The 25,746-nt window shown below is 42.6% G+C and overlaps 1 protein-coding gene across 2 annotated transcripts in view; it reads right to left on the reverse strand.

Moving 5' to 3' along the window:
- Positions 1–1,154: 1,154 nt before the first annotated feature.
- SMAD2 (SMAD family member 2) overlaps positions 1,155–25,746 on the reverse strand; it is a 71,166-nt gene continuing 46,574 nt past the window's right edge. Inside the window, exons 3-11 of one of the 2 annotated variants that reach the window (XM_090037755.1) lie at positions 24,196–24,285; positions 22,840–23,033; positions 21,227–21,361; positions 18,644–18,718; positions 17,740–17,793; positions 10,316–10,528; positions 8,924–9,061; positions 8,614–8,758; positions 1,155–3,112 (exon numbers count right to left, since the gene is read on the reverse strand). In XM_090037755.1, the coding sequence (XP_089893881.1) occupies positions 2,989–3,112; positions 8,614–8,758; positions 8,924–9,061; positions 10,316–10,528; positions 17,740–17,793; positions 18,644–18,718; positions 21,227–21,361; positions 22,840–23,033; positions 24,196–24,285 (1,168 nt within the window). In that variant the 3' untranslated portion in view covers positions 1,155–2,988. The remainder of the gene's footprint in view (positions 3,113–8,613; positions 8,759–8,923; positions 9,062–10,315; positions 10,529–17,739; positions 17,794–18,643; positions 18,719–21,226; positions 21,362–22,839; positions 23,034–24,195; positions 24,286–25,746) is intronic. The other variant, XM_090037756.1, reaches the window with a different exon arrangement.

The raw sequence follows: 25,746 nt of genomic DNA on the forward strand, positions 1-25,746 counted from the left end.
TCCATTTTCCATTCATACTTTGTTCCGTCACTTACAGGCCAATTTCCACAGTATAGAAAATGCTTGTGTGACAGTCCTTGCGTGCCACAAGCATTCTTCACAGAGAAGTCTGGGCAAGCCTTGGCACATTGTGAAGAAGAGCAGAACAGCTGTGGAATAAACGTCAGAAGGCATACAAACTGAGAGACAAGAGTAGACTGAGAAAGTTAATCAGAGACTAGCAAAAGAATTTCAATGAAGTATGGGCAGACAGGCATCTTGAATGCAGAGAGTAGCTCTAGCAGAAGACAGAGCTGGTACCAAAGATCATATTAAGATTTTAAACTAAAAATCAGAAAAAAAATGACTGTCCTACAGATGATGGGACAGCCTTGCATGCAGGCAACTCAACAGGTCCATGGATACTGTTGGTAGGTTCCTTGCATGCCTATTAGGGACAGGCGCCAAAAAGTCTACAATCAGGGTTATTGTAGTGTTGTTCAAGGCAAAGTGAGCAATATCACTAAAGCTGAAAGAGAACAAATAAAAAGAACCCACAGTAATGAGACACTGGAATTAGGTCACATACTTGACCCAAGTTTCAGACAGATCATAAATGCAGTGTGATGGCAGAAACATTCTTTTACCCAGAGAGCCTCTTATCTAGCTCAGAAAAAGCAACCATTCTGACCTAGCACTTGATGCCATTGGATTTTCTGTGAAAAAAGGCTTATTTCTACTCCAGATAAGAATTCTAAAGTCTGCCATCATACAATATAGATGGAAAATGAGACTCAGAAGTTCTGAGACCACATAAAAATTTTAATGCTATTTTAAGTCTGACTGCTGTCTAATATATGCCTAGATACCTCTTTGTGAGAATTCTGTTACTTCTATTCCCTTTCAGTTTCAGAATTCAGTTCTCTCCCTTTACCGATGAGAATAAGATAGAGACGCTTATTTCGCGTTGGAATTTCTTCCGAATGCTGCATTATTTTAATCCCTCTCTGTGTGGGGGGCTACAAAGAAGACTGAAGGAATCAGAGCAGCTTTGGCTAGCTAGTGTGTTTGTATGTTCACACTTCAGGCAAGTTCTCTTTGATGAGGTAATTCATTAAAAATCGCACATGCATGTGTGTAAATATACATGATATCAAACATTACCAAAACCACCATCATGAGAATTAAAACTTTTATTAGTGTATTCACATATTAGGCAAATGCAACACGCATGAAGCTTATTTCTTAGGTTCACAAGTTCTACCAATGCATTAGTCTACTGGTAAAACTAGCACAAACTGGTAACTGCTTTGCCAATTTTTAAAAATTATCTGGCCCACTTTTTCAAGGCTTAATTTTTGGTATTGCTTCTATGCCGTATTTGTTACGTATGGCATAAAAATATCCATCACTATCTTTAATTCAGTCAATGGATTAAAAGTTGTAACACTGGCCACATGTTTGTTCTCCAAGCTAAGTTATCACTAGCTGTACTTACAAAGTACAGTACTAGTGTAATGGATGAAACAACAGGAAAAACAGACAAAAGGCAATCCTGCTACTGCCACAATAACAAAAGAATGACAGACAGCTAGATCACAAGATTGTTAGTAAGATGTATATTTTTCAAGTCAGAATAACCCTTCTATACAGTTTCCCAGCCCTTCCCCAACCCAGACGTATTTGTAGAATATAATTCAGAATAATTTTTAAGTATGGTGTGACTGTAGTGTCCAAGGGTTCACAATAACATGCGCTGTAATGAAGAACCTAGAAGTCTTCCTTTGCTGGTCATACCTCAGCAACCACTATCCTAGAGGTTTTGCAGAAGCAACTACTTTTACAACAAGGCCCATTATGGCATAATGAATGTATATGATCTGGTATGTAACTAAGCCATTCAAAGCCACTCAGATCAAGTTTAAGTTTTGTTACTGAAATAGGTTAAAAAGCTGCATCTATTTAAAACCTACATGGAAGAGTCTAGATTATCCCTGGGAAAAGTTGTTTCAAGGGTTTTGGCATCATAAAATAATCAAAAAAAAAAAAATCAAGATTTTAGTGACATTTCTAGTTAAGAGAGATTTAAGGGGCAAGCCAATAAGCTTGTGTGTTTACACAAGTATTCAATACTAATATACATTCTCATTTCATAAAAAAGTATTTGCTTTAATGATTTGAGGTACAAGGAAAAAAAAAAAGTCACAAATGTCTTGGTGCTGGCAGTGTCAGTGCCTCTATTGCCAGCAATAGATGCATTAACTTGGGTGGGTAGGGAAGAAGTAGACTCCTAGTGTGATGGATGCTCAGAATTTACAAAATAAATTCATTTTAGGCCTCATTAAGCATACAAAGTGTCTAAGATTTCAAAGACTTAACTCAGGTAATTTCTTTGCCTTCCAAAGGAGGAATTTTTTTGTGTTTTTTTTTTTTTTTTTAAAGAACGCAGCAAGAAAATTAAGCGTTTCTACAAGGAAAGTCTGCTTTTTAACCTTAGGACAACTTGAAAACCTGCGTATATAAAAAATATAAAAGAATAAAGGAGTAAAGAGACTTGGAACTGCATGAGACTTGCCCCAATCAATCAAAAAGCAGAACATCTACTTATGGGAACAAAAAATAAAAAAAATAAAAAAAAAGTAGAACAGCACAATATTCTGATTTACCTGTATGTATACTTAACTATTCATGTTATTGATAAACCTTTAGGACACTCAATTATATACCCAATAAAACACCATTAAGAGTCTTTAGAACTGTCCCTTCTTCCTTCTGAAGAAGGTGTTTCTATACACTAATTTCATCTAGTATCAGAGTATAGGAAACAGAATCCACAAGGTGCTTTAACTGATGAGACCTCAAGTGCTGTTTTCTTTTCTTTAAAAACCTTTTTTTGGATAGTAAACAGTTCATGGGGACCACACACAAATACTACGACAGACGAGCTGTTATATTAAGTCTGTTGGCGGGACTTGATATTTAGTCCACTGGTAACGGAGGAAAGGAGTTTTACGACATGCTAGAACAGCGTACTGAAGGGGAGCCCATCTGTGTCAATACTTTGTCCAACCATTGTAGAGGTCCGTTCAGATGAAGTTCAATCCAGCAAGGAGTGCTTGTTACTGTTTGCCGCCTGGAGAGGGAAAAGGGGAAAAAAAACATTAAAATGAAACACCTTTGGGAGCCAACACAGAGGCTTCCACAGAAATTGCATGTTCTTCATCAAGAGTAAGAAGACATGAGTAGTATAATGATCTATCTTGCAGACTATCAATGCAAACATGCAGAAGATGCATCTATAAGTTTCAGTGTTCAAGCTGATCTCACTACCCAAAATATGATTCTACTCTAAATAATGGTTTAAATAGGCATCATGGAGTTTGTACCAACTATCATATTAGAGGGCAAGTAGCTTTACTTGTATACAGGACTCTGTTTGTTTTTCAAAACTAGATAGTCCCTTCTTCGCACGCAGTATTTACACAATTGTCAAACAGGATTTTCTGCCCTTGTCATAGGCTCAGCAGTATTAAAATATCCAGTGGATAAACCTGCACACAACAAGTGAAGCATAAGTAATCCTCTGACTTTGAAGATGCTGTAGAGGTACTCATTTAAAAAACATGGCCCACAGTTATTTGTGCATGAGTAATAGAAACATTTAGCTCTGTTTGGCCAACACAGCAAAGCAGAACAGCAATAACACTCTCTAGAATGAGAAGAATCTGCCTTTTCAAGTGGCCTCACAGAGAAAAACATAAGGAAGCTGTGCTCAATTTTATCAGAAACTACTACACGGTAACAAACCATGTGGTTAGGCGGCCTAAGTGGTGTTATCTCACAGAAACAACAACTTCGTATATGATTTCCTGCCATTTGGTCATACTTCTACATTTGTTTTCCACCGTATTTTCTTCAATCATATAACCTCAATCAAAACTGTACGTTACCCTACTCTACAATACAGGGTTAACCATATTTTTTCACATAGCAAACATTTAATAAACACACCTACAAAAGCCACAATATTGCCAAAGGTTTACTGAGCTTTTAAAGCAGCCTTCTCATAACCTGCAAGCCTTGATATAGAGGCCTGTTAAATCAAAGATGTTTCCTCCTCCGTGCACCTCCTCCCCCAGCCTCTCAACGTGAGAATTTAATACTATCTTACTGGACATAACATACCTGAGAGGCCTCATCCTGTAGACAGTGGAGCCCATGCATGTTTCCCCAAGCCCATGATGTAGGAAATCACATCAGCTGCTAATTCAGTTCTGCTAAGCATCTGCAGCGGCCCCAAATTCAGTGTGGAGGTATAACACAATGAAGCCAGCTATTAGGCAAACAGCCCTCATGTCTCTCTATTTGGCACCAGAACTACTACCCTCAGTGTAAGCGGACAATCTTTTTTTCCCTACCTTTTTGTACAAAAAAGGAAGCAAAGATAAAATTGAAAACCACTAACCCAGGGGACTCAGGTGATTGCTATTTGTAGTTTCAAATTTTCTAAGACAGGCGTTGCCAACCTGCAGCACGAGTGCCACAAGTGGCATAGGCAGCCTCAGTATGTGGCACGACAGATCAGCAAGAGGACAGACACCACAGCAACAGACAGGGCTGGAAGCAAAAGGCAGAGCAGAAGATTGGGTAGAGAACAGAGTAGGGAACAGAAAGCAGAGCAGTAGACTAGGAAGAGGAAGGGGATCAGAATGGCACTCGGAAAGGGTGCAGGGCTCATTTGCAACACGCCTGCCAAAAAGGGTGGCCCCCATTCTTCTAAGACAAGAAGCAAGCCAGGGTTTATGCTCCATTAGGAGGTTCTGGACAGTTTTGATCGATACTGTGCACCTGAATCCAAGGAAAATATTATCATATCTAGGCCAAAATCTTCTAGGAGGAGAACTAAATGTAAATGTCTCGTTTCCTCAGCACGGTACTCCCATTTACCATACTAAACACCACCTATCATCTTCCTGACCTGAACCACTGTTCTCTTAGTTTGATCTGTCCAACGTATCAACTGTTTAACTTTATGAGTCTGAAGAAGGAGAATCATTTAGCTGCTTTCTGAAATCTAAATAAATCTTCTATCCATAAAAGTGTACCGAGCGGAAACCTTATGTTCAATCTACCAAAAAGTAAATAAATTTGCTACCATTTAGACCAGGGATGCTCAATCCCTGGCCTGCAAGCCAGACGCAGCCCTCAGGGGTCCTTAAAGATCTGGATGCTTGGTGGAGGGAGCAGTGGCGGTTAACACTGCCACCTCTCCTTCATCACTAAAATTTCCGACAGCCCTGGGCCAGATGACATGACTCTGCACCTGGGATCTGGCCTAAAGCACAGGGGTGGGCAACAGGGTCCCACAAGGATGGTATGGAGCTGGAGCAGCAGGGCCTGAGCCTGTGCATGCAGAGTGGCTTGGCCCAATCTAGACTACATGGGGGTTGGGGCAGGGCAAGGGAGCCAATCTTGTGTGCATGGTGAAGAAGGGGCAATGAAGCCTGATCCTACCTGGGCCTGGCCTGAGGCAGATGGCAGAGCCCAATCCAGAGTGTGTGAAGCAGCTTGGCCTGGAGGGGTGGGGTGACAACACTCAAGCCAGAGTGCAGAGGCTGGGGCTAAGGTGGCAAGCTCAATTCCCCATGAGGCCACAGCCAACATATAGCATGGAGTTTGGGGGAGTCTCAATTAAGCATACACCTGATTGGGCCCCAGCCATGAAGTCCATAGACCCACACTGCAACAGTTATCTGCCCCACAAAGCAAAAAGGTTAGGCACCACCAATCTAGAATATACCTAAACTCAGGCACTGGTTCAATTTTAACCTCCTAGAGAAGAAACGTTGGATTGGGTATTAGGCTTGTCAGCCTCATAACCAGGATTAACTCTATTCATGCATCTTGCCTCATATTTAAGTACTGCTGACAAGTCACATAAAATCAAGATTATTCTTGTAGTCTCGATGTCCTCCTGCTTTAACTGTACTATCTGGATGTCATCTACTGGTTTAGTAACTTTCCAAATATTGCAAATATCTGGTAAAGGTAGATAAAGACAAGAAATTTTAACTCGAGTACTTAAGTTATCAGCCTGTAACTAACTGATAACGGTTTGATTTGTTAACGAACTGTAAGACGGATTTGCTGAAACATTTCAAGGCAAAATGATGTTTCATTTATATTCCATTTCATCCTGTTTATTACCTATTAGTAACCCAAAAGTATCAATATTTTGTCAAATATGTTAGGCACCTACACAAGAGCAGTGAGGCTGCTCCAACGTGCTGCAATTACAGCACGTTGGAGCAGGCTTAGTTAATCCAGTCTGCTGGAGCATGACAATTACTTCAGCATCTCATGTATCAGTGTCCCCATGCTTAAAAATGACAGAAGGGTTGCTTTAACTAAAGCACAAATAAATTTTAGTTAAAGCACCCCAGCTGCCATTTTTAAGGATGGGGAGCTGATATAGGAGACACTCCGGGTGTTTTAATAAGACTGGCTCTTGGAGCCGCTATAATTAAAGAGTATCCCAGCGCTGCACCCATTTGGAGCACATGTATAAACACACACAGATGCCAAGAAAGTAGCCTACCTCCATTTCAGTAATCACTGTGCTCTCCCATTCATGTCTCTATTGCATCTAGCAAAACCTACCAGATCTACGAAGACCTGCAGCCATTTAAATTCATTTTTTTCCCTCTTCAGAAATATCCTTCTTTACTGTACTCCCTTTAATACATTCCTTCTTACTGAAGCTTCAGAACTCACTCTTCTCATTCTTCTCTCCTGACTTTAATATTTTATAGGGTTGAGTATTTGATAGGTCAAATAAAGTTTGGTCAATTGACCAGTCAAATATCAGTCAAAAATTGTAAACAAAAATTGCCAATACAGCCAAATACTACACAGAAAAAAGCATACATTTTCCATTAAGAAATGTGTCCAAAAAAATAGAAAAATCTTATTTCTGTCAAGAAAACTGCAAAACATTCACTCCCTAAGAAACTGCTATAATCTTTGACTGGTCAAAAAAATACAGAGTCAACTGACAGTATTTAAGCAGTCAATTGACTGGTCTGGCAGCCCTAATATTTTTCATTTTGTGCAAATCAATGCATATTCCTTTTGATGCAACCCCCTAGCTCCTTAAGCTGCTGCTAGTTTTCTCATGTACTTCTTTCTGACAAAAAGAATTAATCAGCTTATTCTACTACTAAAATTCCACATTTAAGTTACATTTTCACAAAATTGGCCTAATTTATCCAACAACCACCCAACCCTGCAACTTGAAATTTGGGTTTAAAAAACAGATGCACTTTATGTGCTGATAAAGGAGGCAAGAAGTAGAGCCTATAATGGAACCTATGCAACATTAAAAAAACCAAAAAACTTGAAATCTGGAAAAACTCCACTTTAAAAGATAATTGCACATTGCAGAGATGTGCTCATGTTAACTCCTTATTCTTTCAGTTGGCAACTATGGGAGACATGGAGACTTTTTTTTTTTAAATAACCACACAACCCCTTCTCTATAGCTAAAAGTAATTTTCCTTTTTGACTGCTTACTTAGTCAGTCAGATACTGACCTTTTTGAATTCCCTTCCTAGACTTTGTAAACAGTGCTTTCTTCTAAAACTAGAAATTTTAATTTGTGTTAATACTTGGAATGGATGATTGGATATCCAATATGGAATGGATAAATTCAAATAGATGGAGAACAACTCTTTCCACTCACAAAACTGTTTGTAGCAGTTTTACTGTACAAAAACACAGTTGTATCATAATTCCTGCATTCTTTTTCCACTATGAGTTCCAAAGTATTTCCCAACCCCCAAACGTGTGTGCTCCAGCTGTTTTATTCTGCATAATGCACTTAACTGAAAGTCACTCCAATTTTTAACACAGCATCCTGAGCAGCTCATTATACTCCCTACAGAGCAGCACTGAGATGCAATGACTTTGTGTATGTTTCACAAAAGGCAAGTACATATAGCACAGGATTCAGAACCACCAGATGGAAGCCTGAGCGATTTTAAAGCAACCAGCAAGATCTGATGACTGAAGCAGGAAACTCTACATACAAAAAGCACCCTACCATTAGCACACCAGGTAATTTCCAAACACACTAGTTACAGGGGTTGGAAACCTTTTGCTGCCACAGGCTGCTGCTTGCAACCAAGCCCCTGCCATAGGCCACATCTCCTGGCAATCAGCTGTGAAGGGAACAGAAAGGAAAAGGCAGACACTGGGACCCTACAGATGCCTCCCCTGCTGCAGCAGAGAATAAAGTGAATGTGGCAGGAACTCGGACCAAACCTCCCCCACACTTGGGTGTGCTGGATCCCTTGATTTGCTGCATGCAAGATCCAGTCTATTGATGAGCTGAGTCTGGCCACCCGGCTGTAGGGTGCCAACCCCCACATTAGCATACTGATCCACAAGGATATTAGGAATCTCATGAAGGGATATGAGTAATCTCATTTTATCTACCACAAGAGCATATTTGTAACATTGAACTCAGAATCACATGCCTTTCAAGCTGGACAAGAGTAGTGCACTGTGGAACAGAGGAAAGGAAAGGAAACTCATTCAACCTAAATTTTCAGGGTGAAAAATAGGATTTCATACCTGTATTCAGCCCCCCATCCTTTAACAAAGCTCATTCTTATGGTACACATTCTAGTTAGCTGATACACTGCTTCAAAACCCTGATTCACAGACTGAGCCAGAAGAGCAGCAAATTCCTGGTTGTTAAAGATCTTCAGGTTGCATCCTATGAAAAGAAAGAGAAGTCTAAGGATATGCAGCTTCTGTTTACTTGCAACTGTTACAAAGAAGTTTGAAAGGTGAAGAGGCCCTGCTAGAAGTTACCAGGGATGCAACACAGGCTTAAGTTTACAGGATTTCTCGATTAACACGACCTGCACAGCTCTCTTACCTGGTGGGATTTTGCACACAGTTGCAGGATGCCAGCCATATCTTTGATTGCAATTGGGGCTCTGAACAAAGATTGCGCTATCGCTTAAGCACTCAGCAAAAACTTCCCCGCCAATGTAATACAGACGCACGCCCCTTCCTGAAACAAAATTCACAGAAGTTTGGTTACAAAGTGACTCGAAGTGCTGGATGTAAAAAAAAAAAACCCCAAAACTTCTTTATTTCACTAAGAATCAAGTTCTTAGCTAGCACTACAAAGTTGACTGGTTTTCTATCTATAGCACCATGACTTGTAGGTAGAGCAGAGTGTGGCCAAGCAGAATTCATCTCCAAGAACGTGTTGGATCAGAGAGCAATGCTATACAATATCTGTTATGAATAAAAGAAAATTCTGTGACTTAATGGCTTGAGACCAAGAAATCAAAATCAAAGGTCTTGTCAATTCCTGAAGTACTTCTCCACTTGAAGTCAGCCTTGGAATTGAAATGAGCAGCAGATTAAATTTTATTGCTGAATGTTGTACTGGTGTAAATACTACTGTTGAATATAAGGTAACATACGTCCCAAGAAAAGGAGCACAGGTTGGTTTCTTCACTAGCATTGCACATCCCCATTACCCAAGAAACAACCAGCTACAAACTCTCCTTCACCCCTGCCCTACACCAGTGTCCCAGCACTTGCCTTGGCTCTTGCTACAAAACCATTCATTTCTGTTCACACAAATTCAAAGAACTTCACTTAAATATATTATGCTTGCGGAAGTAAGAGCCACAAACAGTTTCCATAGGCAAACTATTTCTAATAACTCTCTTTAAAGGGTTTTTTTCCACATTTACCATTTTGATTGAACAGTTTAATTATACAGAGTTCTCAAGCTCTGAAGTTTTACAATATAAAGCTGGTTTTTAAAAATGTTTTGAATGTTTCAACACAGAAGAGGTTTCAATAAAAAGAAAAAAAAAACAGTGGAAAAATTTCTGATACTTTTAAAGTCCTCCAAAAAGTTAATTTTTCCCCCCAGTTTTCCCTCCCCACCATCACCCTTCTAGTAAAAAGTTACTGCCAGGATGATGTATTGGAGGAATGCTGCACATGCCAATAATTGTTCCAAAGAAAAATTTCATATTCTTGTCAAATTAGTGCAGTTGAACTAGCCATGGCAATTCCACATTTTCTGGAACAGTGGCTCTCCAGGTCACATTACAAAAAAAGCAATAAAACACAATTCCATATTTTAGTATTTTTCTAAAAACATCACTGGATTGACCTACTGCTCTCATTTTATATTTTCCAGCTATGCTCAAATTAAGCGATACAGAACTCAAAATTTGAAGTCACCCACATCATTTCAGTTAAGTGCCATTACTTTAAAGAAATAATTATAAGACTATACCTATGTGTCGTCTTGTCATTTCCACTGTGGCATTTCTGTTAACATTTGAGAGCAGGCCTAGACAGAATCTTTCTGAATTTGATGGGTCTGTAAAACCATCTACAGTCAGTGAAGGCTGTGACGCATGGAAGGTTTCTCCTACTCTCTGATTCAATTCGTAATATGCTATTGAACACCAGAACGCAGGCTCCGAATAAGTAACTGGCTGCAAATCTAGAAAAAGAAATAGAAAATTCCTATGATAAAGCATCCAGTGCTACAAAGAGACATGTATTAATGCAGAATAACTGAGACTGGCAATGGTTCATGAATAGGGACCTACCAAATTCACGGGCCCTGGCAGCCAATTGCAGTTGTAACACAGCCGGAGTCCCTGATTTCATGGACATATCATGGCCAGGGCCACCATTTTTAAGACGGAGCAAAGTGGGGCCCCACCGACACGTCTGACTGGCTGAGGGGCACTGCAAGTCCTACCGCTCCCAGCCACAGACTGAAAGCCCTACCTCAGGGGTGGGCAAAATACAGCCTGTGGGTTGGATCCAACTTGCCAAGTGACTAGATCTGGCCTGCAGCTCTTCGTGCAGCACTCCACATTGGGCCGTGCCTTGCCCACTCACCCTGGCCAGAGCCCCAGCAGAAGCTGTGCAGATCCCGGTATGGGTGCAGCCAAGTGTTGCTCTATGCCCTCTGCCTGCAGCAGCAGTTCCTGCTTTTTTCTCCCTGCCCCGCTATACTGTGCTGGGTGAGCAGCTGCAGGTGGGCGGCTCCTACCCCAGTGCATGAGGCTCTGACTTCAGCTCTGGGTTCCCTTCTGCTGGAAGGTGGCTGGGATATGGAGCTGGAGTCCCATGTGCCTGCCAGGAGCAGCAGTGTGGTGGGGCAAGAGTGAGAGGTGGAGCTGCTGCTGGAGGTGCAAGGAGAACAGCAGCACCTGGCTGGTTGCAGCTGCACTGAGAACAGCCTGCCAGAAGCTGCTCCTGCTGCACCACGTCTTTCCGGGCAGGCAGGCAAGCAGCTTCAGTGGGGCTCTTGCACTAGTGCCAGGGCTTCAGCTTCAGCTCCTGGCTGCCTTCCTGGGAGCTGGAGCCAGAGCCCCATGTGCAAGAGCAGGAGCAGCTTCCGGCAGGCTGTTCCCAGGGCAGCTGCAGCCCCCTACCTCCAGCAGCAGCTCCTCCTTTTGTTCTTGCCCCACTCAGTGTGTGGCTCCTGGCAGACATGTGGAGCTCCAGATCCTAGCACTGGAGACTGGGGGTGCAGAACAGCACCTGACCACGCTGCGAGCACTGGTGGGAGTGCAGCGTGGGCCAACCTAGTGCGAGTGGGCAGCGTTCAGCCCCATGCTGAGTGGTGCAGTGCAGGAGCCTGTTCAGAGTGGAGGGAGCCAGGGGTGCATGCAGCAGAGATGCACTGGGTGCACCGCATGCACCTCTAGCTCCCTCCATTCTGAACAGGCTCCTGGGACCCAGCCAGCCCTGCCCTCCCTCCCCTCCCTCCCTAAAAGGGCAGGGACTTATGATCCCAGCCTCTCCCGTTTCACTCCTGAACACTGCTCCCACCCACATACAGACTCATAGGGAATTTTGTTGAGTTTGGGGGGAGAGGGGTGGCGGTGCTGACCTGGGCCACGACAGCTGATCAAAACTTCCTATGGGGCCCTTGGGCCCAAATAATTGCCCACTCCTACCCTAGCTGGAGCTGCCTGGCTTGTTAATTCAGTAATTATCACCCTCCTCAAAGGGCAGAGGGCAATAATTACTGAGTTAAACAGTTTTGGCTGGGCTTTTCCATGTTCCCCCTCTCCTCTTCAAGAGACAGAGACAAGAACTTTTCCTGCCCCTCTCTCTTCCCCCCCCCACTTCAGGAGATGGCCAGTCTCCCTTCCCCCTCTGCCTTCCCTTCTAGGAGACAGATTTTTGCCAACTCTTTGCTGTTTTTTTTAACATAGCCAGCTCCCCACGCTTTTTCATGGGGAACTGGCTACTTCAAGGGAGACTGCTAAGTACACAACTTCCATGAAACTGTGGTTTCCAAAGGATTTGCAAGATTTTCTTCTCAGTAGCAACAGAAGAACCACCACACTGGATTGGGTAAGCTGTCTACCTAATCACCCAGTGACAGGCGAGTAGATAAGTAACACAAGCTTCACAAAAAAGTGTACAAGAAAATTCTATAGTAGTAAAGTTATGCAGGAGCTTGTCAACAGAAAATAGGTCCCTCTTTGTGAACCTACAATGTGTAATAAAGTTAGCACATGCCCCAAAACATTAATTTTTAGGCCTATTTTTTTTAAAGATGCATTTGTTTCAACAGTTCTGAATATTCTCATTACCCTTATAAATGGATAATACCTCATTAATCCTTTTAGGTTCTTGGTCTAGTGGCAATCTCTATGACCAAACATAGATGGTGCAAAAGTACCCACCCATCTTACAGCCATTGTCTTCAACCGCATATTTCACTGGGGTTAATAGACAGGTTTAAAAGAAGGTAAAAGTATACATTTGCATACTTTATCATTATATTTGCAGTTTCAAAGAACAATGGTTCCAGTTTTTCCATGACTATCATCATTCTCCACTTTCTCTAGACCCTGTAATTTTACTATATCCCTTGAGACAGATAAGCAAAACTGAACCTAATGTTACAGACAAGGGGAGGGACACCCTCCCTCACTGGCCCATTATTCACTCTAGCCTTGAACATGCTGCTGCAAATAAAGGACAAAGTAAAATTTTATCTGCTCAAGCAACTGCTCACGCAGTCCATTAGGGCTTAATTTGCAGCCCACAGGCTCCCATCTGGCTACTGCTCCTCCTAGAGCTCAGGCTACAGCAGCTGCCATCAATGGGCTCTCCTCCGTCCTCCAGCTTCCACTTCCTGCCCATGTGATATGTGGTCCCCAGCCACAAAGAAGTTGGGACAGCCCTGTATTAGCTTTGAATTCTGTGAGGTCAAAAAAATGGGTGTTTTAGGGAAACCCCAATGTTGCCCTTCTGCAATTTATCAAACTGGAAGCTTTGGGCTATATTAAAACAAAAGAAAGGAAAAAGAAACTGCTTCTTGATGGGCAAAGTCCCAGACAAACTAGGACGATATGTGCTGACATGAAAAGAGCAGTCCCTTGGTTCTCCCTACTTCCAATTCCCTCTTATAATTTGGTATTTTCGTTCATATTTCCCCTTCAGAGCTCTTTCTGGGAGGAGCACGTATTTGCATAACCACACCCTCAGGATGAAGCAACTGGGTCATGCCACATCCCACAGGAAACCCCGCCTCTGAACGCCACTTCTGCCTCAAAGCCCAGATAAAAGGATGAAGCAGACTGCATGCTAGTATTTGCTCAACATGCCCTTCCAGACTGTAAGTGGTCCTGTAAAGGTCAAAACTCCCTACAAGCTCATGCCATGGTTCCCAAGTTATTCTGGGTTTTTAGAAGGAGCAGAGAGACTGTGTTCTCATTAAGACTCATTGTAAAAACTAACCCCAGACCCAAAATGGTCAACTGACCACTTCCTGTGGATGACATCACTCTTTAGTAAAGGAGTGAGCCCTTACTACATCCCCCTCTCTCAGGGGTTAACTTGCTACACACTTAGTTACAAAGTGAACCTAAACAAAGCAAAAGCACTGGTAATTATTTGTTTAGACCCAACTAATTCACAAGTCTAATCCCTTTGGTGGAAACGAGGTGCATCCAGACCTAGTGTGGTAAACAGGTGGGATTTGGCAGAGATGTTCCCGATTCCTATGGAGAAGACCACTAGCCGTCTCCACCCAGTATGAATGATGGGTATCTGCCCTAGCCTGGATGGTGCCTTGGACCCCTGGCTCTGGGATCCAAACTTCCTGCTCAGGGGCAAGAGCAGATAACATGCCTTGAAGCATGCTGGTGTCATAGTTCTGTTTCTGGCAGTCCTTCATCTGTTTGTCTCTCTCATGAAACACCTGTGGATTGACAAGTTTTGGCACTTGTCATTGCTCATAATTGGGAGGGTTGTACGGAGTCGACGACTTCTAAGCAACTTGGGTGGACTCCACTCATGCTCCAGTGGTGTTGAATGACAGATCAAGAGTGCCTTATAGAGATCTTCATTCTTGTGAAGCAAATCCTTTGCAGTCTGCACCACACGTTCTGCTTCTCCATTACTACAGGGAAAATGTGGACTGCTGGTGACATACTGAAAGTCATACTGGGCTGCAAACTGCTTAAACATGGCTCCAGAAAATTATGGGCCATTGTCAGTTCTTAAAACTGAAGGTATGCCATAGAGTGTAAATATACTCTTCAATGCCATTATAACTCTGCTGTGGGCAAAGTCCCAGACAATCACCATCTCTAAGTAACAGGAATAATCCATAAAAATGAGGTAAACAGAACCCTTCCAGTGAATAAGTCAGCCCCCAAAATCTGCCATGGACGATCTGGTAAATCAGCATGGCTTCACATGGACTGGCCGGGGTTGGGCACAAACCTTACAACTGACCACCCAGTTGTGTACATCATCACAGATGAAGGGCCACCATACTGCCTGGCAAGCCCTGGCTTGACACTTTGTAATGCCCTGCTGAACATCATGAATCTTCTCTGGGATATCCTGGCATAATGCGGAAGGTATCAGACCTCCGCTGTGGAACATGACTAAGCCTCTGACAACATGGAGATTAAGTCTCTCTTGCTGGTATTTTTCTAGTTCACAGTTTGAATCTTACATAAGGCCATCCTTCCAAGCAGCATTTCTTTATATATTGGCAAGAGGAAGCAGCTTCTTGAGCTTCCTGAGTTCTCATTTGTAGTGAAGCAGATATGGGTATCCCATCCTCAGTAACGTCCATGTAAACAGGAATATCTCATTCCTGGCAGAGTTCCTTTGGAGACAGTGGAGTCTGTAATGGTGCCCTAGAAAGAATATCAGCTGTTTGTAACAAATTTCCCAGGGTATGTGCTATATTGTAAGTGAGCTTCAGCATTCTGAGGCAAAATCGTTGGATTCTCGGTGGAAGTTCGTCTCCTAACAGAGACACAAGTGGCTTGTGATCAGTTTATAAGTAAAGGAAAGTTCTGAATCTCTCACATGTCCAGTAACTGCTAGTGCTTCTTTTTCTATTTGTGCATATCAAGTTTCAGGTGGAGAAAGTGCTCTTGACACAAAAGCAATAGGGGCCCAGTGGCCAACTTCCTGACATTGTTTTAACACTTCTCTGATCCCGGATGATGAAGCATCTGTTGCAATACGAGTTTCTTGTGTTGGACTGTATTGGGCCAGTTCATCTGGGTGAACTGAGTATAGATCTGATCTCATTGAAGGCAGATTGCTGTAGTCGTCCCCAGAGCCGTATGTTTTGTCACTTAAGAGGCGTCTTAAAGGCTTTGTTATTGTTGCCAAGTTTGGCACAAAACAGCCCAAGTATGTGGCCATGCCTAAAAATCTGACTAGTTCTGGGAACCCCTTGACGCCTGCAACTTTCTATGGATCTGGCTGGATCCCATGCGGTGTAATCCAATGCCCCAGAAACATGAGTTGTAAAGTAGCAAAGGTGCACTTTTCATTAAATGTAACTCCAGCTTCTTGGAGTTTTCTGAGCATCTCATCCACTCTTGCACAGTGTTGTGCCTTGGTGGTCCCAGAAATCAAAATATCATTGGCATGGTAAAGAACTCCTTCTAGGCCATCCAATACCTGTCACATCTGAAACTGAAAGAATTCAGGAGCTGATGAGATTCCAAAAGGTAGCCATTTAAACCGGTAGTGTCCAAATGGGGTAATAAAAGTTGTTAGCTTGGATGCTCCAGTGACTAGAGGAATATGCCAGAACCCTGCCCGAGCACGCAATTTTGCAAAAACTTTGACTCCTGCAAATTGAGCCAAGCGGTGTTCCACAGAAGGAAGAATATGTCTGTCCTTCTCAGCCCACGTACTTGTTCAGCTATGTGAGGTCAACACATATCCTAATCTTACCATCGGGTTTTGGCACAACCACCACCCCAGAACACCAAGGGGTAGGTTCTTCAATCTTTGTAATGACTCGCATTTCTTCCATACATGTTAGCTCTTCTTCAACTTTGTCCATTAGTAGCAGTGGTACCCATCTTGGAGTAGTTAATGCATATGGACTGACATCAGCTTTTAGGCATATCCGATATTCACTTGACTTTTTTTTCCAGGCCAGAAAAAAAGTGATGGGTATTTGGTTCCATAGTACTGCTCAAAGGATTTCTGGTCTGCTATTTCATCTAGTCAATGGACAAGTTGCAGTGCCTGTATAGCCGGTAACCTAAGTAAAGGCAAAGTAAGGTTACCAGTCACAAACTTCCTAGTCTATACATCTCTGCTTCAGTGTCGTCTTTGCATTAAAGGACCCCAGTACTTTGAGGGTAGTGTCTCCTGGTCCCCATAACTGTTTAGTAGGGGTAAGGAGAATCCCATCCCTATGTGGGCTGTAGTAAGAAACGGAGATAGCTGAGACTGCTGTTCCTATATCTATTTTAAATGGCATTGGCTGTCCATTGAGCTCAATTTCTGTCATCCAGACTCCTGGATCTGATGATGACCCTGTAACTGATGATGACCCTGTAACTTCATCTAGAAGTACTGTGCAATCCTCTGCATCCTGTTTTGTGACTTTACAGACTCTGGTGGTGGAGTGACAGCAGAATTTCATCCGCCTGATCTCTCATAGAGTAGGTAAGAGTACTCATTTGACAAGCTTCCGGATGTTTGTCCAGACCTGACACCTCCCTGAAGCGATTAAAACACCTGATCCACTGAGGCCACATTCCAGGGGATTGGAAATCAAATTGTTCTGGTGGTGCAACTTTCAGAGTGCCTGCATGGTCTCTGTAGCCAGCCTCATTGCTGTTCTGGGCTCTGCTGCAGGTAGAAGTGCCCAGCCCTTCTCTGCGGTGTATTCAGCTGCTGCTAGTCAGATCCATCAGTTGGGAATCACCTGTTCAATTTCCTGTTGGTGGCAGGATTCTCCGCTTATGACACCATGTGTTATTCTGGGTTTTTGAAAGAAGCAGGGAGACTCTGTGTTCTCAATAAGCCTTTATTGTAACAACTAACCTTCAGCCCAAAATCGTTGACTGACAACTTCCTGTGGATGACGTCACTCTTTAGTAAGGGAGTTAACCCTTACTACTACAGTTCCTGCCTATTCCTACTCCAGCAACTCTATCCCTTGATTAAGGGTCAAGGTAGTTACAAGAAAAGACAGTTATTATGGAATTCATTATTAAATGTATAATTAAATTTCCTTCCCAAGAAGTCTGACTTTAGTTACCGTTCGAGATCCAGCCATGATTCTGCTTCCCTCTTGATTGCAGTCTATATTTTTTGAAGTGAAAGCAAGAAAGAGATGGACTTTATAATGATAAACATACAACACACAATACAGCAAGTACTTAAGTATTTGCAGCTTACCCAGGCTATGATTAACTGGGGAGAGAGTGCTGGGAGACAGCTCTGCTGGAGATCCTGTAGAAGCAGTGCACAGATTATTATTTTAAAGCAAGAATGACAAATTACAGAAGGCCATGCCTCACCAGGGCTTAGCATTATTTTCAAATGTTATTCTTGAACTTACTACAAACACTTCAGACATGGCACTCCAGACTAAAACAGGCAGTTATCCTTATTCAGTGCCAAACAGACCATGGGGCAAAATTCCTTCCCAGCCTCAAACATGGCAATGGGTCTGACCCTGGGCAGAGGGACAAGACCCTCCAGCCAGGAACGTCTGGCTTTGGTCCCAGCAGGAGTACTGAGACAATACAGTCAAAGTCCCCAGCTTTGGCTGTAGCCAAAACCCGATGAGTCTGAGGAAGGCTTAAAAACACCCTGACGTGTAGTGGGGGGAAGGTGGCAGGAACAACCAGAAAAGCCCAGAAAAGGGGGAGGTGTGGTGGTGGGGATAGATGGTGGCAGGGGCAACTAGCAAAGCCCACAAACATGGGAAATATTCATGACAGAACACAGACAAAGCTACACCTGGATCATCATTTAGCTTATGTAAACGTCATTTATTTTATATGCAGAAAACCAGAAGTCCTAGATTCCAAACTGGGGGGCGTGGGGTGTAAGCAAACTTCTATGGCTGCAGCTAACCCGGCTCAGCCTGCAAGTCATGCTTTTCAGGATGAATGCCTGTCCATCGCCTCAAGTTTTAGAAACAAGAGCTTAAAACCATGCAACTGTCTTATACAAGGGGACCACGGCCCGCATGATTTTGGATGAAGTGGTGGAGTCAGCTCATCTCGCTGTGTCAGAAGATCCCATCTCAAAATCTCACCTTTGAACAGATGATGAAAAGATTAAAAAGCTTTACCTGTATCCATGCTTTGGTTCAACTGTTGGTCGCTTGTTTCTCCATCTTCACTGATATATCCTGGCGGTGGCGTTTCTGTCAAGAGGAAAGTCTGTTAGCACAAAAAGCGAAGACATGTACAAGCATTTGGCTTTTCAGCCCTTACGGTCAGCCCTACACACTCTTCAAACACTGATTTCAGACTGCACAGTGCGGGGTGCTCTTCACAGAAGGTGTCTGTTAGACACTTAGCCTTAAGGCCATGCCTTCCCTATACAAAACCTATGCATAATCTCGTCTCCCCTCCACCTGTTCAATAAGTGAAACGCATTGTAGTATGCAGGCCTTATTTGCTGCACATACAAACATGTTTGCATGTTGCTTTCACAGCAGCCAGGTGCAGAATTTTGCTCTGTTGACCGGCAGCTCTCACGTTTACTAAAGAAAGAAAGAAAGAAGCCCTTTGGGAACTTTTGCTGGAAAAACCAGCTAATTAAGCTGATTCCATGAACTTGCTGCAACTATTCTCCAATCAAATGCCAGTTCCCTTCTAAGATGACAGACAATTTTAACTAGTTTCCTAAACACCACAAAGCTTGTGCTTATTATCACCATTCCTTTTACGGTTTTGGAGTACATTTTAAAACAGACTGAAATAATTACATAACAAATTTAAGAGGGACATTGATGCTAGAAGTCAGGTTTAATTTTAAAATAAGAGCTCAAAAACCCAAGGGACTACTGTATTCCCCTTTCTCCAATCCCCCAAAAGGAATTTGTTTCTCACATAATTAATGAGTTACCCTACAGCAGCTCTGGAGTCCATTTCCTTCGAAACATGAAAGTGGTTTGATGTAAAGACACTATTATTGGCTTTTTCTGGTAAATTTACAAGTTAAAAAGATTATCTTTAGTGAACTATATTATCAAAATAATACACTTATGGTTAACACTGTAATTCTTCTAAAATGAATTACAGAGTAGAAATTCAAAAGGAAAGGTTCTTTGGGCTAGATGTTAAAAATCAAAGCCATATACCAATCCACAGTTGTGTCTGGCAAGCAAAGCAACAAAATGAGGCCTCATGAGGGCAGTTAATTAAAAAAAAGTGAATGCAATTTGTGAAGTCATGTAAAGCTAATATATGTTAGCATTAGATCCATTATGAATCTTCCAGAAATTACTGGTCTGTCACAAATAAATGTCCACTTTGTTCACATTAGGACTCTGACATTCTTTTAGAACTATACTCATTACAGCAGTTACAGCACAGTTAGTTTACTAGCCACATTTAAGATTAAAGCACAGAAGATTTTTAGTTTTGACATGTACTTGTAAGATAATAAAACTAATACTAATTTTGAGAGGCTATTTTATGCTGCAATGACTAAGTGAACTCCTCCCTTCTCTGATTAATTCATAGTAGTTGAGCCCACAGCTATGGTAAAGGTCAGTAACCATTTACAGTCTAACCTACCTCCTGTTTTCAGCTGCCAACCTTTTCCATATCTTTGTCTGAACAGAAGAGATCTCTCCACCTACATTATTATTAAAACCCATTTGTTTGGGTTGAAGTCTGAACACCAAAGCAACAAGAAAAGGAGAGCTGAAGTCTGATGTTTGAGAATCGTTATTTAAAGGTGAACAAGCTACTGCAGACTGGACTGCTGAGAGGGTGAGCTGCAATCATAGCATTTGCAGCACCTTCCAAAGAGACCACCCAGCTGTGAAGGGTCAGATTGCAAAGCTGCAACAGCATTTTATAAAATGAGAAGTTATGAAGTCTGCATCAAATAAGGCACGGGCTTTCAAGTCAGAACTACTTCTTTGCAACAGACAGTATTTCCCCAGCTCCTTGTAGTATACTAGGTGCTGCTGCAGCACAAGTTGGAATGGCACCTCTCTCAGCAAAGCTTCATAGGCTAGGGCAACGGGAGAGAAAGGAAGACTACTTCAGTTTGGGGAAAAAAGATGGACCTCCCCTCTTACTGGTGTACAGGACAAGACATTGAAAAAGAAAATTCCACAGTGCAAAGTTGAACACGGGGTGAGAGGGAAAAATGACCTTCTCAATCATGGCCCATAGTTCAAAGTAATTTTGAGTTAAGGTGGCTAAAACAGCAACCTGCAAGCAACAACTACGCTGCAGGATCATACACAGTAGTTTACTCAGGCTTCATCATGCAGCAATCAGGTAGCTGAGGTTTGCTTGTATAATATTTGTGAAGCAAAGATTAATGTTGATGCAGAAAATGTATTAGATGACTGCTCCCCACCCCCCAAAGCATCTTGAATACCAAATAGGATACACACGTGCATGAAAACATCTCTTCTCAGGTAGTGTTGTGTCTAAACAAAGCTGGTTCAGTTTACCAGGAGAGCATGGGATTTTTCTTTTGTACAGAAAAGAATCCGTAGCAGTGTCACTCATTTTGAAATTTATGGGGATGAAGATGAAGCGCATCTTATTTGAATTTTCCAGTAGGTCTGTCTAGCCATTTGATCAATTACGAAGTTTAATCAAATCTCCATCTTTCATTTACCATCTGGACATTAAGTGCCAACATAAACAATACATATCTTTAAAAACAAACAGAAGAATACCTGGTATATAGTTGCTCTGTGGTTCTATCCCAGCTGGAAAATTAGTGTTTTCAGGAATGGAATGGGTATAGTCGTCGAGAGGAGGCAGTTCTGTTAGGATCTCAGTATGTCGTGGCACTAATACAGGAGGCAGGACTGGGAAGGTAGAATTCAATGCATTAGTGAGAGCCTGAACACATCCATTTTACTTCTTTCTGAGCTGGGGGGAAAGAAAACACCTCAGGCAAACAATTAAAGTACTATGCTTAACATAGTTTTAAGTCAGGTAATTAGTCTCAGATTTGTAAAATGCCTACTAAGAGCTATTCCATACCAGTCAGAGTAGCACATGGTCATTTGTGATTTCACTGTTTAACTATACGTAACCGCTAACGTAAAATCAAAACAAAGTGAGTGGTTTTGTTAGTAGAGGTGCACCGATACATCGGTCCATATCATATCAGCATTAATAAAAGGAAAACTGACACGATAGGCAACTGGCTTTTTGCGGCTTATAAATGCCACATACATGCACGCACCCGCAGCATGCACATGGCCAGGACTGCAGCTTGGAGAACAGTATCTAGCTGGTAAGTCTGCTGGTGGAGGAGAAGGGGCGTGGAGGGACAGATTGAGGACCCTGCGATGAGGGAGAGAGTGGGGCTGATGCAGGGGCAAGTACTGCCCAGCCAGGGTGGGGTGGGGCACAAGACAGAGCTGCTGGTTTGTCCAGAGGGTGCAGGTCCCGCTGCTGCGTGCACCCCCAGGAAGGCATGTGTCACCCAGATCTGTGCATGGGCCAAGCTGCCCACTGTGCACTCAGGGATGGGGATAGGTCAGCTTCTTCTCAGCAGCCTCGCTTGCATCAGGCAGGGCAGGCTAGGCTGTACTGGGAGGAGGGGGCTACAAGGTGGGGGGGGTGGTTAGGGCCACCCAAAAATTTCCCACCACCACCTGCCCTGCTTGAGCACCGCTGCCAGGAAGAAGTTGGAGCAGCCCTAGTCCTAAGCCTGCAGCACACCCTTGCCCCATGCACAGATGCAGGGGGCCCATGCCCTACATGCCTCCTTCAGGGGTGCATGCAGCAGCAGGAGCCACCCCCCCCCCCACGACCACCAACTCTATCCCATACCCTGCCCCACCCCAGCCCCACTCCCTCCTTCACTGTGGGGGGGCCTCAATCTGCCTTCCCATGCCCCTTCCCCCCAGCAGACTTACCAGCCAGATGCTGCTGGGCTGCATATATCAGCAATGAGATCAGTATCAGCCGATATACCTGGTCAATAAATAGGCCACTGGTATCAACCCAAAAAATTTTTAATCGGTGCACCCCTACTTGTTAGCAACACTCAAACTGTTCAACGTTTATATTAAATGCAGACATGTCTTTTTAAAGCATTACTAATTTACCACCACTGAAAACTGCTGAATAGTTGAACTGTTTGTGTTCTTAAAACTCTGTGCTACTTTTTTTATCCAAATATGACAGATTCAGTGAGGCAGCCTGAACAACACTTTTCAACCCACTTTTCCATGCTAAGCTGCATTAGTGAAGCCCAACTAATCAGAGAAGAGTTTGTTGGGTAAATACCGTATATGTGCTTCTTTAGAATGTCTAATAGCAGTCCTCCTACCTGGAGTCTCCACTCTCTGGTAGTGGTAAGGATTTACACATACTTCATCCTTTTTAAGATTAAAAGCATATTCACAGTTTTCAATTGCTTTAAGTTCATGATGACTGTGAAGATCTGGCCAACGCCACAAGCGGCAGTAAATAACATGCGGTAATCCTTTACGGTGAGATACTTGTAGACGGCCATCAAGAGACCTACATGGGAAAGATGTTGAAAAAATGTTTATAAGTTGCATTCTGTGTCTTTTAAAAAAAAAAAAATCTAAACAAAAGAGTATGTTGGGTGGGGGTGAGGAATAGTTAAAGTGTATATGGGGGATGATCAGAATTTGGCAGGGTTACAATAGGTAAGTTACATGCATGTTCTTGGCAGAGAACTTCAAATGAGAGAAACAAAGCAGCATCAGACGGACTATTATTTAAAGCAACTTAATTTCAGCAGAAGTTAGTGCCAATGAGTTTCAAGTTGATTAAAAAGCCATTGTACAGCTAAACATAACAAGAATACTTCAACCACAATTCTTAAATGTAGGAAACGTTTGTAACATGACATACCATTAATGACCCTTCAGACTATACTGCAGCATGGATGCTTTTTTGCTTTAAGCACAGTAACTCCCACAGGATTGCAAATAAACTAGCAGCAGTTGGCTGCCCGTGTGATCCACACAGCAGTGTCATAGTGATGCAAAAAGCATGAACACATCTTTAAAAGGTGTGGCATTTATTGGCTTGACTGTTCACATACCTTGCTACCAGCTGAAAATGTTTTGCTAGTTTTAAGACAGACTGCATATGCTTACATAAATGCAGATGTTCATGGTTGTTATGGGATGGGAGACAAAAACCTCAATACACAAAAGCAAGCAAATGTGACATGAAAAAAACAAAAACCCTATTTTAAATTTGCCCATTGTTAACTACTGAAGAATTTTCCAACAATTCTTTTGTAGCACATATCTAATCCAGTTAGCAAGATTTAGTTAAATTTATGGCGTACAAAGCAATTTACAAAACACTTTGTAAGATTAGGCTTAAAGATTTAAATGTCCTAACCTTGTTCATATAAATACCAAAATACATTAAAGCTTGCATTTAACAAGTTTTCCCATTCTTTCAATGGCACTAGTATGGAAAAAGGATATGCCAGAATTAGGATTTCATTGGTCAAAACATCAGCTGCGAACATTCAGATTTTTACAATGGCAAGCAACTGTTTTAAAATGCTGTACCATATGAGGTCTAGGAAGCATTTGTGTATAAGTTTACTTTACAGGTAAAGCATCCCACTACAGACCCTCCAAATCCAATCCCTCCCACAAGATCTCTATGATGCGAGAGAGGGCAGAATATTCACCTGGTTTGTTCAGAGAAGCTGTAAAGGCCTGTTGTATCCCACTGATCTATCGTATTTGGTGTACTCAGTCCCCAAATTTCAGAGCAAGTGCTGTGCATAAATTGAAAACAAAAAACAAAAAAATTGATGTGAATATGGAAGCATGGTTATTCCAAATACCATGATGTAAAACATGGAAAAATGTACAGAATACTTCCTTTCACATAGAAGATAGAGCATTTGTAGGCTGACATATGAATTGGTATCTAATGCTATATTTTCTATATGAAGGAGGCCAGTCAAATGGAACAGGTGGATTCAAGGTAAATGATAATGTTTAAAAAAGGTGAACAAATTTTGCAGCTTAAGAAATCAACGTATTTCTAATGTCCCTTAAAACAGGCAAAACTTCCTCAGCCTGGGTTTAAACAAAGTCCAATTGTTAAAAAGAAAGGGGGGTTGTATATTTATTTAAGAGCTTACAAATTAAGGCCACGTGCATCTTACGCTGATCTGTCATTGCCTAAGAAAGATCATTTGTAGACACCACATCAGTACCAATCTAACATCAGCTTGTGGAGCCTTCCTTAGGGCATTCTCTAGGAATGGGAAAATTTGAACTCCAAAACGAAGAATGCCCATTTTACTGTTACAATGTCTCCATTTACTGCTTCATTTCTGATTAAAGCATGGCCCAAATACTACTTTATTCTGCCAAGGGATACACCAACAGTTCTCAATAAGCATACCACGACAGCCCAAGGTGCCAGAAGATCCTTCCAAGCGTGCTAGTGCCCAGGCCCTGTGCTAGGAGTTAAATGGCTGCTCTTCCTCCCACCCAGCATACCACAGACAAGTGGCACCTGTGGCTGCTCTCCAGCCCTGGCAGCCCCTGCACGAACCACCTCCACGCTCCTAGCAGCATGGCCTGCCACACGCAGGTACGTGGATGTGCTATGGTTGTGACATGTTTTTAACTCATCTCTTCCCCACACTCCTCTCACACTCCCAGGCCCCGTGGAAGGGGCTGCAGATGCATGTTGCTTTGGGTCACTGGTGTACGAGTCACCAGAAAACTAGTGCGGTGGGGATGAGACCCCATGCCCCTCAGATACAGACCAAGGGTGGGGAGTGACAGACAATGGAAAAAGCAGAGCATGGTATAGCGAGTTCCTTTCCTGCCCTCCTCCTCACCCCCTGATGTCAGCAGGTCAAGTAGGTTAAAAATGAAGCTGTGGATGATGAAAATCTTTTGTGCCTTAAGGTAAAAAAAGACAAAAGAAAATCCCAATGCCACAAGTGGTGGCAATGATCTGAAATTTGACCTTTAATGTTTTAGTAAAAAAGAAGCTAGCACCAGCTAGATTCTAGCTCAACGTCTCTCATCTGACGGGCCTCCAAGTTCAGAAAAGTCACCGGGGGGGGGGGGGGGGGGGGGGAGGGGGGTGCAACGAGGCTAAAAATGTTGAGAATCACTAACATATACACAATTAAGCAAACAGGTTGATGCAGCAGCTTGAGAAAAGTTCATCCTAAGACTTAATAACATAAGTAAGGAGTCATCGAGCCTTA

The sequence above is a fragment of the Crocodylus siamensis genome, chromosome 3, assembly GCF_052110815.1.
Source record: "Crocodylus siamensis isolate JL-2025a chromosome 3, ASM5211081v1, whole genome shotgun sequence".
NCBI classification, from domain to species: Eukaryota; Metazoa; Chordata; order Crocodylia; family Crocodylidae; genus Crocodylus; species Crocodylus siamensis.